Source organism: Gobio gobio (assembly GCF_949357685.1).
Source record: "Gobio gobio genome assembly, chromosome: 25".
NCBI lineage: Eukaryota > Metazoa > Chordata > Actinopteri > Cypriniformes > Gobionidae > Gobio > Gobio gobio.
In genome coordinates, this window is record NC_137121.1 from 36,811,222 (window position 1) to 36,824,025 (window position 12,804).

Here is a 12,804-nt window from a genome sequence, read left to right on the forward strand (position 1 = left end):
TCAGATCTTCATTATCTGACACATTCACTGAGTGAACTAATGATCTGAAGAGTTTGGAGACTAAATGTGAGTAAGGTTGAGGATCATTAAGGACATAATGACCACTCAAGAGTCACACTCCCCCTGGCGTAGAGTATGTTTCTGGCCTACCTTAGACTATAGCAACTGCAATGGAGTTAAGGGTGACTAATCTTTCAGCAATATGTTTTTAACTCATTAAATGTCATTCATTTAAAGGAGCTGTATGTAGGACTGTGGCCAAAACTGGTACTGCAATCACTTTCAAATGACTGTAGAGCGGTGTATCCCCTCCCCTGACTCGAGGTTGCCAGATAGGCTGCAGATCCAGCAGGAACGTAGGCTGCTGGAGCTTTCAATGGCAAGTGACGAGTCCTACACAGTACGTTTTTTTCTTTCTGTTAATTATGTTTATGCTTCAAGAGCGATGTTTTGTGAAGTAATTATGAATCGCAAAAATTTACTAATGGCGATTAGCCAAATATAATCGTAAATATGAACGCTCGTATGTGACAGTACATTCCCACATGAAAAAATACTATAGTAAAATTACAGCAAAGCTAAATAACATTAGCAATGGTCATACAGGTCCACTTGCAGCATGTTTTGTCCACTATATATGCGAAGAACGAATGAGGAATAATTTTTACAGAGGTAACGTTAGGCTACGGTCTCAAATACGTTTTCACATTGCCATATATAGGCGTGCTAATGTTGTTTTCCTCAGCGTCCCAGCATAATGATTGCATTACTAATGTTAGCAATGACGACTCGCCGTTTTTATTTACCAAACAATTCCTTAACGTTACCTTTTCAATTCAATGACCCACCTCCTCCATCTGCGCTAACCTAACGTTACCTTGCTCGAACATTCATAACTTTGTTCGACTGTCATGAATATTTGAAATGTCCATTTACATTAAGTACAAGTTAGCCAAACATAGATGAACCTTACCTGTCCAGGAGAAAATTAGCAATGTTGGCATCAGTCTTCAAATTATTCTCCGTTTTCAGCCGTCTCCATCTTTCAAAGGCATCTCTTACACAAATCCTTGTTTTATCTCGGACACTGTCACAACGTTTTTCTGATTCATAACGAGGCCGTTTAGGTTTCGTAAAGTTAGACATTGTTTATCCAAAAAGGTTGTAGCTGCAGCTGTGGTAACTAGAGCAGAGCTGGCAACCCGAATGCAGAAACACTACTGACTTCGTGATTGGTCGATAGGTGGAGGGTGGGGCTTCAGGCCAAAACACAACATGTCAACATCAACATCAGTTGAGGGCTGCAACTTCACTTTTAAAATGACAATATCTTGGCCGGACTACTGTTGTCAGTGATATAAATATTTGAAATTAACATGATTTCTTAATGTCTAGTGACATATCAGGGCCATTTTATGATTAATTGAAATACATTTCTTACATACAGTTCCTTTAACAATTTCACATCAACGGCCTCAGTTGTGGTCAGAAAGAACGTGTCTTAAAATATACACAACCCCAGAAGAGAAGGGTGGGCGGCTCGAAGTCTGTTATACGCCCATCATAAAGCTGTAGTGTGTGTGTGTTCAGTGATATCAAGCATGATCTATACACAGGGTCACATCGGAGAAGAAATGTACAAACTACCAGAATCATTAACAGTCTGACAAATCGAGGACGACAGGAATAAATGTGAAAAATCTCCTTTTTTCCCTCCCTTTCTTTCCCTGATTTACTTTGCAGTATCTATGAATCTAGAAAGCAGGTCTTGTGACACAACAACCTGCCAATTATCTCTAAATGGAGGCCGTGTGGGACTCTTTACCACAGATCCCGAAGGCCGCACGTGATCCGCAGCTTAAGAGGTTCGCCCCTCGGTCTAAAGAACGCGGCTTTTGTCCGAGCAGAAGCCTCACACTTGGGCTTTTATTCTCGTTCATACTTCGACAGCCCCAGGAAGACCTAAGCATCATATTTTAGAGAGACTCTTCTTGGCTAAATCCCACCATCTATAATGGGAGTGTCCCTGATGAACCGAGCGCTTGGAAGGGGAAGTGTGATAAATCATCCAGCGGTGTCCTACTTCTAGAAATACAGTAGAACAAAACCTTCCAGTCCATGTAAAATGTGACCGTGAAGAAGTGGTGAATTCATAAACATGTGCATAAATCTGCTAAATGTGGAAAAACAACAACCCTCAAGGGAGCAAACATGTATGAAAGGACTCCTTTATTTTCATTAAATAGTTGCTTTTTTTCTTTTCTTTCTTAGAACACACAAATGAAAATTGTACAAATATACAGTTTCTTCTTCCACTTCTATTAAGAGGAAGAGTGGATAAAAGATGTGTGATGTGTCGGAAATCAAAGGATAAAAGAAAGGACTGATATGATCGAGGAGTTTCTGTTCGTGGTTTATCCGGCAGGTTTAAGGCATTTCAGATTAAGTAAAACTGGGAAGTGAAATGCAAATACCACCAGGATTGCCAGCTCTGTAATGAAGGCTCTCAGGTCTCCACAGTAAGGCCAGTATCAGAGGCGCGTGGGACGGGTTTGGGTCAAGCCGTCTGCTTCTCCTGTGTGGGTGGAGGCTCCTCCTGGGTCTCTCCTCGCTCCCGGTTCCAGTCCTTCAGCCCCTCCGGCAGACTCGTGTCCTCCTCGAAGCTGCCAGTGCCCTCCACAAACTCCTCATATGTGGACTTCTCCTCGAACGGCCTGGGGCCCAGCAGCTCCACCATATCAGCCTTGTCTAGAACTTCTTTTTCCAGCAAACGCTTTCCAACCTGTTCACAAAAACAAACGTGTAAGTGCATCAACCAGACATGTGACTTGAACAGATATAAACCTGTTAGCACTTGTTGTGAACTTTTATCTTCTAAAGTGTAGGAAACTCAGAAGATGAAGACCAGGAGACTTCGGGATCAAGTAAATATACAGGTTTTGGGAAAACCCGCCCAGACAGAGTATCACCAATCCTACTCCTAATCAGCATAACTATTCAAACGCATAGAGGCAACGACGGTGAGAGTCTGAAAACAGGAAATCTCCTGCTGGGAAACTCCAGAATTATTATCTATACCTTAAATGCTAAATGCAATGTACTTTCTTAAATTTGTAATCTTACACACTAAAGACTCTGTGACCTCGACATAACTGAGGAAGAGTATACCAGCTGACTTCTGCATCCTCATTTTGACTTTTTCAGCTACGCTTTTTTATGATCAGTTTGCCTGTGTTAATGCTAACTACATACATTTTGGCACAGGTGTGTATTTTTAGTATTTCACCCCTATTTCCTTTAAAAACAAAAATACATTTTATTCTAGTAACACAAAATAGTTCCACTCAGGACCTTACAGGCTTAGTTCACTTCAAACTGATGATTTCCTCACCCCCCCATCTCATCCAAGATGTTCATGTCTTGCTTTGTTCAGTCGAAAGGAGATGAAGTTTTCCTCAAAAAACATTCCAGGATTTTTCTGCACATAATGGACTTCAATGGGAACCAACGGTTGAAGGTCCAAATCACTGCAGTTTCAGAGGAAGAGCTTCAGAGGCTCTGACCGATCCCAAACCATCGGACACATTTACTTAAAAAACAAACATTTATATACTTTTTAACCTCAAATGCTCGACTTCATGTTCTTCTTCACGGCGTATGATGTCATCACATTGGAAAGGTCACGTGACGCAGGTGGAAGTACCGACCCAGAGTTGAAACAAACGTGCAAAGACTAAATCAAACGGCCTTTACAGAAATAAAGGGAAAACTACGATGTCGGATGATTTTAAAGTTGGAGGAGAACATGAGATGGAGTCGGACACTGGGTCGGTACTTCCAGCTACATCATGTGACCTTTCCGACGTCATACGGCGTGAAGAAGAACAACACCGAAGTCGAGCATTTTAGGTTAAAAAGTATATAAATGTGTATTTGTGTTGTAAATGTGTCCGATGGTTCCTCTAGATCAGACTCTATTCCTCTGGGATCGGTCAGAGCCTCTGAAGCTCTTCCTCTGAAACTGCAGTGATTTGGACCTTCAGCCGTTGGTTCCCATTGAAGTCCATTATGTGCAGAAAAATCCTGGAATGTTTTCCTCAAAAAACTTCTTTCCCACTGAAGCAAGAAAGACATGAACATCTTGGATGAGATGGGGGAGGAAATCATCAGGGAATTTTCATTTTGAAGTGAGCTGTCCCCATTAAAACTGCAATCTCAGGGCCGTTTAAAATGATGCAATCTTTGTTAATATGCTTTCATTCTGTTGGCAAGGCTTCAAATTTAAAATTTACAAAAAAAAATTACCAGATGGTGCCATTTTCTCAGGCTTGGCCTATAAAGCAAATACCAACTTTATTCCGGTTTTCAGTTTTTTTGCATATTATAAAGCCAACCGGATAAATTATGCAGCTATAACGGTGTGTGTATCCATCAGAGTGTGGTGTGTATGTGTGTAATAAAAAAGTGTGTGGGTGTGCGTGTGTGTGCTTGTAATATTTGAGATTTGAGAACTGCAAATCACAAATCCAATCACCATGACCTGAGGAGTTTTGCTGGCATCTAATGGGGAAATCTGGCACTGCGCCCAAACAAACTCACTGAAAGCTCTTTTTTTTTTTTAGATAAACCTCAAATTTGCTACGCAGCTTTTTTAGATTTATGGCTTTGGTTTTCTAGCAGTTTTAGAGTTTAACATGTTTCATAAAATGTATCTTTTATATAAAATGTTACTCATAAATAATTTGTATAAACTTAAACCTCTATAACGTTTTTGACTTCAACACAAATCTGCCACTTTAAAGCGAGACCAAACTTAAGTCTGTGCTCCCAATATTAATTTTTGTCCACTATGGACCTGTGTGTAACTTTTTTTAATTGATGCACGAGGGTTAAAGGAAGAAGTAGAGGAGTAAAAATGATGGGCCCAAGGACCGAACCCTGAGGCACTCCACAGGTCACTGGTTATGCTTCACTCCATTTAAAAGTGTGGCATGAGGCAGGATATCATAACATCCGGCTGCTATCCGTCCTCACCGTCTCCACCTGCTCTCGTTTCTCAGTGATGAGGTCCAGTGTTCTCTGAAAGGCCCGCTCGATCAGACCTCGGACCTCCTCGTCAATGAGTTCAGCCGTAGCCTCGCTGTACGGCTTCTCCAGAACCATCTCACCTTGCCGGGGAAGGTCAAATGACACCTGACCCACTTTCTCACTCATGCCAAACTGCACTATCTATGAGAAAAGTAGGGGAAGAAAAGCAATCAATGAGCGGTCACCACTGTGTTGATTAATCGTTGTTAATCTGCTAACTTAAAGGGTTAGTTCACCCAAAAATGAAAATTCTGTCATTAATGACTGAGCCTCATGTGGTTGGACACCCGTCAGACCTCCGTTCATCTTCAGACACAAATGAAGATATTTTAGTGTAAATCTGATGCTCTGAAAGGCCTCCATTGGCTCAATGCACTTTACACTCTCAAGACCCTTAAAAGGCACTAAAGACTAAAGTTACAAAGTCCATCTCACTACAGCGGCTCTACAATAACTTTATGAAGACGAGAATAGTTTTTGTGCGCAAAAAAAAAACGAAATAACGACTTATATAGTGATGACGATTTCAAAACACGGCTTCATGAAGCTTTGAAGCGTTATGAATCAGTGAGTCGATTCAGCAGTTTGAATCGCCAAATTTCAGCAGTTTGACACGCGATCCGAATCATGAATCGACTCACTGATTCATAACGCTTTGAAGCTTCATGAGGCCGTGTTTTGAAATCGTCATCACTATACAAGTCGTTATTTAGGGTTTTTTTGCGCACAAAAACTATTCTCGTCTCTTCATAAAGTTATTGTAGAGCCACTGTAGTGAGATGGACTTTGTAACTACGTCTTTAGTGTCTTTTAAGGATCTTGAGAGTGTAAAGTGCATTGTGTCAATGGAGGCCTTTCAGAGCATCAGATTTACACTAAAATATCTTCATTTGTGTCTGAAGATGAACGGAGGTCTGACGGGTGTCCAACCACATGAGGGGAAGTAATTAATGACAGAATTTTCCTTTTTGGGTGAACTAATTGCTTAAATGCACATTGTTTTGTATAAAAGCTTTTGCTAAATGAAAAATACTAGAAAGTCAGTGCAAATTCTGTAGCACAATCTCTCCACCTGAGCATACGCTGACTGTGTGATCTTCTTAAGGTCGTCTTGAGCCCCAGTCGTGATCCTGCCAAAAAACACCTGCTCGGCCACACGGCCGCCCAGCATCATGCACATCCTGTCGAACAGCTGCTCGCGGGTGTATAAATACTGCTCTTTCGGGAGGTACTGTGCGTAGCCCAGGCCTTTACCTCGAGGGATTATGGAAACCTGGAACAATAAACTTCAATAAAACAATCGCTCGATTTAAACTGAACTATAAATCTACACCAGGGTTATTCAAATCTTGCCCTGGAGGGCCAATGCACTGCAGAGTTTAGCTCCAACCCTAATCAAACACACCTGAACATGCTAATCAATGTCTTCAGGTTCATTAGAAAAGGTGAGTTTGATCAGGGTTGGAGCTAAACTCTGCAGCGCATTGGCCCTCCAGGGCAAGATCTGAATAACCCTGATCTACACAGAGGGCCCTGACCTTGAGCAATGGGTCAGCATGTTGGAGAAACCAGCCCACCACAGCATGTCCTGCTTCATGATAGGCTACAGTCTTTTTCTCGGTGGGCTGTAACACCTGAGTCTTCTTCTCCAGCCCTGAAAGATGACAGCACAGAATAGCATTGACTAAAAAGGTCTTTGAATTGAAACTTGGGATGGTTAAGCCAACTCATGAAATCATATATGCAAAGCCTCAGCTACAGCGCCACTAAAGAGGGATTATTCATATCCCTACTTCGCATTATCTGATGGAAGGAAGCATGTAGATTAGAAAACGAACGGGACCCAGGACTGAACCCTGAGGTACACCACAGGTCACCGCTGACGTCACTAATGTGTCTGATTATATAAGAAGAAGAGTAGGCCAATAACCCACAATCACGCCTGTGCTGTTAGTTTAGTTACAGATCAGGGCCTGTATTCTTAAAGCTTCAAAGACTTAATGAGGAGGCGGGGTCAGTGACAGTTGTCTGAAGACTGTGATTGGTTGGTTGCCCAAGAAGGAAAACAAGAGCACGTTTAAGTATAGAGTCTATTTAAACCTTCACTTTGAAATTACAGCACTATGGCATTTCTGCGCTGTCGGAGATGTTAGCGTGTGTCTAATAAGATCGGTCTCAAACATGATCGCTGATCTAATGTGTAGTGTCATGAACTCACTCATGCATTGTGTGCAACACATTTCTTCTCCCTCTTCGCGTTTCATTCATTTTCCCCACTGCTAAAGAAAAGCCTCTTAAAAGTCCTCATCCATACTCCTAACACTTTTGGACCTTAATGGTGTGTTCACACCAGACGCAAATAAATAGTAGTTGGACGCTTGAACACTTTGAGTTTACTCGCTTCATTCGCGTGTGACATTCACTTCACAACAGACGTGACTTTGCGTCATGGATGGGGCTTCTGCCAGCGGCTCGTCTCGTTGTGAAATGGCTGACATGGATTGTTTTAAAATATGGAGAATAAGCTCAATGTGCCGGCGTTAGATAGCTTGTAGTCTCAATAGGGTGAATTCAAGGGGATTGGGACACTTTTTCCAACTCATCTCAATGGTATAAAGTGTCCCAATCCCCCTGAAATCACCCGATGTAGAGCTCAAATTGAGTAAAGAGCGTTTTTTACAACTCACCAGACTGTCCGACCTCCTCACTCACTTTCTTCTAAGCAAGAGCATTTTTATTCCTGTTTCTATAAAGTATGAAGATGTACGTACAGCTCCGGGTATCCACATAGGATTGGGTCGTCATTGTTGTCACTACTAGAGCAAGCTCCTGATTGGTTAACACGGCGCGAATATCCGTCAAAGTTCAGATTTTTCAATTCGCACTGCGTCATTTACACGAATCGCGCCGCAGAATGTCTATTCACATCTTTGCATTGACTTAAAGGGTTAGTTCACCCAAAAATGAAAATTCTGTCATTCATTACTTACCCTCATGTCGTTCGACACCCATTCATCTTCAGACACAAATGAAGATATTTTAGTGTAAATCTGATGCTCTGAAAGGCCTCCATTGGCTCAATGCACTTTACACTCTCAAGACCCTTAAAAGACACTAAAGACTAAAGTTACAAAGTCCATCTCACTACAGTGGTTCTACAATAACTTTATGAATCGGCGAGAATAGTTTTTGTGCGCAAAAAAACCTAAATAACGACTTATATAGTGATGACGATTTCAAAACACGGCCTCATGAAGCTTCGAAGCGTTATGAATCAGTGAGTCGAATCATGATTCGGATCGCGTGTCAAACCGCCAAACTGCTGAAATTTGGCGATTCAAACTGCTGATTCGACTCACTGATTCATAACGCTTCGAAGCTTCATGAGGCCGTGTTTTGAAATCGTGGTTTTGAAATCGTCATCAAGTCGTTATTTAGGGGTTTTTTTGCACACAAAAACTATTCTCGTCTCTTCATAAAGTTATTGTAGAGCCGCTGTAGTGAGATGGACTTTGTAACTTTAGTCTTTAGTGTCTTTTAAGGGTCTTGAGAGTGTAAAGTGCATTGAGCCAATGGAGGCCTTTCAGAGCATCAGATTTACACTAAAATATCTTCATTTGTGTCTGAAGATGAACGGAGGTCTGACGGGTGTCCAACCACATGAGGGGAAGTATTTTCATTTTTGGGTGAACTAACCCTTTAACATGTAAATCACTCGTGCGAAACGCTTCATCCGCGTCCGGTGTGAACACACCATCAGACCTCTTTTAAGGGTTAAGATTCTTTCTGAATGACTTTCATCTTAACTAGGATTAACTCCCACCTTTATACGAATTTTCTTAGAAGGAGCTGCTCTTTGCATTTAGATTTTTCCTGACTCCGGGCCCTGAACATGTAGAGTATGAGTGGGAAGTGTGTAAGCTCTTGCTTTACCTCCGATGACTCTGTCGATGGCCTGCTCAAAATGCCTGACACTGATGAACTCATTGAGATGTCGAGCAGCAATGAGAGCCGCTTCATTACAGACGTTTGCAATATCAGCACCTGGAGGACAGAAAACCCTGTGTCTTTACACACGTATCATATCAGCTACATCAGCCCACTCCCAAACATGAATTTCAGATATAGAATTATCATGCAACGTATAATTTTCCTGCTTTGGCTTGCACGTTTATTCTTCTCAATAGGAACATTAGCGTCCCTCTCTCACCAGTGAAGCCAGGTGTGGCGGCGGCCATCTTCCTCGCGATGCCGTCGCGGTCCAGACTGGGGTCCAGTTTGAGGGGCTGCAGGTGCACTTTGAATATGGATGCTCGGCCCTTAATATCAGGAGGTCCTGAAGGATTGGCAGAACACAAACCGTACACACTCAGTCAGCGCCCACTTTATCAGAGCTCGACCAGTCTAAGGGCAGATGCCAATGGCTCAAAGGATCCAACGAGGTTCAGGAGTAAATATTCATTATATATTCAAAGACTTATTTCTTTTATATAAATGCGTTTGCTGAATGCAGACGGTTTGAACGCTAGTGGTTAAAGCAAATTCTATAATACTTTCTTTACCAGCTGGAATGATTTACTCGACAGAACTAACGATTACACAACGAGTGTAAAATAATGAAGATGGAGAAGGAGAACTCCAACGCTGGCTTCCTCTGCGCTGTCAATATAAACATTTTAATTATGAAATATAAAAATGCTTTGTTTTGCATTAATACGTGCATTTATTAATAACGTTACGTGTTTATTTCTTGGAAGTGCACATTTCACAATCAAGCACTGATCTTGAGTTAAGATGCAGATAAAGTGAACCCAGTCGTATTGTTATAGGGAACACGTTATCCTCTCTTCTTCTCTTATTAAATGTGCCATTGTTCTTCTAAAGTCTCTCACTGAACTGACTGACAGCTCCAGTGATTATAAAAACAGCTCTTGACTCGCTTTATTGGCAATTCTTCCCAATTTGAAATAGTATTTGTTTTTCATGAGACTTCGTGACTTTATCTCATTTTTCAGTACCAAAAAAACCGAAACCCCGTCAGAATTAGATTGAAATAGTTATAGATGGCCATAGCCTATACAACAAACAGCTCGTCTGCAGTGTGTGTGACTGTTGAGTGTGTGTGTGTGTGTGTGTGTGTGTGTTTAAGGTAGTTCTCTTCAGCTTAAGGCTATTACTATTAATAATTTATTAATTTATCAATTTCCACGTGTTTTAAATATTATACACTACTGATATTAATGAACTGAATATATATATTTTGTTTGTAGGTTGGGGGTTTTATAGAAATGTATGCAGTTACACAATATAAAACTTTAAAGGCCGTTTTCTCAAAATGAGTTTTTCCTCACACTCAGAGTCAGATTATCCACTTCAGGAGCAGCAACTCTTCCAGTCTTATACTGAACTATATTCTGAAGGCTTTTACAGAGGGATTTGTTGATATATCATTCCTATCCTGAGTTATAGGTCCTTTAACATGGCAAAATTGATTTTTTGAGGCTATTGTCAGTATTCTCTAATTGACTAAATCACACAATCAGATACCCAGAATCCCCTCTGTTAAAGCCCTCTCATCTAACATGTCAACAAATACAACCAAGAATTTTAAACATGGTCCTTTCCAATTTCCAGATTTAGTTTTTGGAAAAGTAGGCAAATGAGTGTATATTTAAGTATATAAGGCCTCATTTGCATATTAAAACATTAATTTACACAAAACTTGTAATACATTTTTTTCTTATGTTTATGCCAGTAATAAACTGGAGAAGTTTCACAGTGATATCTTGTAATTTAAAAAAAAAACAATCCCTATTCACCTGTAGTGTCTCGCCTTAAGAAAAATGTATTTATTGATGATTATAATAGAGATTTCATATTATCTAAATATATTACAGTGGAAATGGCTAATAAGTCAATAAGTGGTCCTCTGCTGCCATCTACTGGTTATAGTGGTGATTAAATATCTACATTTACATTTATGCATTTGGCAGACGCTTTTATCCAAAGCGACTTAAGCCCCGTTTCCACCGAGATTACCCAGAGCAATTTGACCCAGGAACTCTTTCTCCCTCAGACCTGCTGTTGTCTGCGTTTCCATCGCGGTCTAAAGTACGGTGAAGATTAGTCCGGTGATGTAGGACTGCACAACACCACAGCCCACTGGATTTAGTCCTCCGCATATAAACTTAATAAAGCCTGAACCCCGTCGTCGGTCCATGGGTCGTATTTTTTAAACTCCTTTGTTGATTTGAATAGCAAACGACTCTTTGTTTTTCCACATCAACAGACTTTAGGTTGAAATAAAATGCCGGGTGAGCTCAACCAATCAGCATGTTCAGCGCCCAACATGTTTGTTAGACATGTTCGTTAGCTTTACAAATGGGGGGACAATCTTTGATACAAGAACAAATAATGTTTTTTTTGTAATCATCACATTAAAAATAGAGCTTTGAAGTGCTGGAAAATGTGTGAAGCACTTGGAAAGTCCTTGAAAAGGATGCATGAACCCTGAGATGAATAATGTAAAAACATTTGAGTATTTCTGCCACAATACCATGGTTACAGTCAGCATTACCACATTGAGTGAGTGTTGCTGATGTGTGGAGTGTAAAGCCTGTTCGCTCATGGCTCAATGTTTCTCCTGGTTTGATCTGATATCTGTGCTGAATTTAAATACTTCTCACTAGATGTTAATTAATTTAGATTTCGTTTCGTTTGCTGTTTGAGGTTTCTCAAATGCAACAGAAATGGCAGCTCTTATTAACCGCTAACAAATTCAAATTAAACACAAACTAAACCTTTTTTCCTGCCTGTGCAAGTTACAGGCAGGAAAAAAGGTCACAAAATGCCACCATTTGGAGCCCTGCTTTATATACCGAGGCACTGAAGGGAGAAGCTCTTACCCAAGAAGATCTGTCGGTCAAACCTCCCGGGGCGCATCAACGCAGGGTCAAGCACGTCCGGTCTGTTCGTACCGGCCAGAACTACAACATTTGTGCTTGTATTGAACCCTGTGAACACAGATCTCTTACACTGTAGATTGGGCATCTTCAAAGGTTTAATACAAGTCAAGATCGCAAAAAAATTAGTAAAAAATCTAACTATAAATTACACTTACCTAAAGGATTATTAGGAACACCTGTTCAATTTCTCATTAATGCAATTATCTAATCAACCAATCACATGGCAGTTGCTTCAATGCATTTAGGGGTGTGGTCCTGGTCAAGACAATCTCCTGAACTCCACACTGAATGTCGGAATGGGAAAGAAAGGGGATTTAAGCAATTTTGAGCGTGGCATGGTTATTGGTGCCAGACGGGCCGGTCTGAGTATTTCACAATCTGCTCAGTTACTGGGATTTTCACACCCAACCATTTCTAGGGTTTACAAAGAATGGTGTGAAAAGGGAAAAACATCCAGTATGCGGCAGTCCTGTGGGAGAAAATGCCTTGTTGATGCTAGAGGTCAGAGGAGAATGGGCCGACTGATTCAAGCTGATAGAAGAGCAACTTTGACTGAAATAACCACTCGTTACAACCGAGGTCTGCAGCAAAGCATTTGTGAAGCCACAACACACACAACCTTGAGGCGGATGGGCTACAACAGCAGAAGACCCCACCGGGTACCACTCATCTCCACTACAAATAGGAAAAAGAGGCGACAATTTGCACCAGCTCACCAAAATTGGACAGTTGAAGACTGGAAAAATGTTGC

General features: G+C 41.0%; 1 protein-coding gene across 1 annotated transcript in view; it reads right to left on the bottom strand.

The window, feature by feature from the left end:
• Positions 1-2,411: 2,411 nt before the first annotated feature.
• The window catches only part of afg3l1 (AFG3-like AAA ATPase 1), a 27,034-nt gene continuing 16,641 nt past the window's right edge, over positions 2,412-12,804 (bottom strand). The window contains exons 10-16 of the mRNA XM_079810030.1: positions 11,994-12,101; positions 9,299-9,424; positions 9,022-9,132; positions 6,627-6,742; positions 6,161-6,361; positions 5,035-5,229; positions 2,412-2,782 (exon numbers count right to left, since the gene is read on the bottom strand). Of these exons, the coding sequence (XP_079666156.1) occupies positions 2,558-2,782; positions 5,035-5,229; positions 6,161-6,361; positions 6,627-6,742; positions 9,022-9,132; positions 9,299-9,424; positions 11,994-12,101 (1,082 nt within the window). The 3' untranslated portion in view covers positions 2,412-2,557. The remainder of the gene's footprint in view (positions 2,783-5,034; positions 5,230-6,160; positions 6,362-6,626; positions 6,743-9,021; positions 9,133-9,298; positions 9,425-11,993; positions 12,102-12,804) is intronic.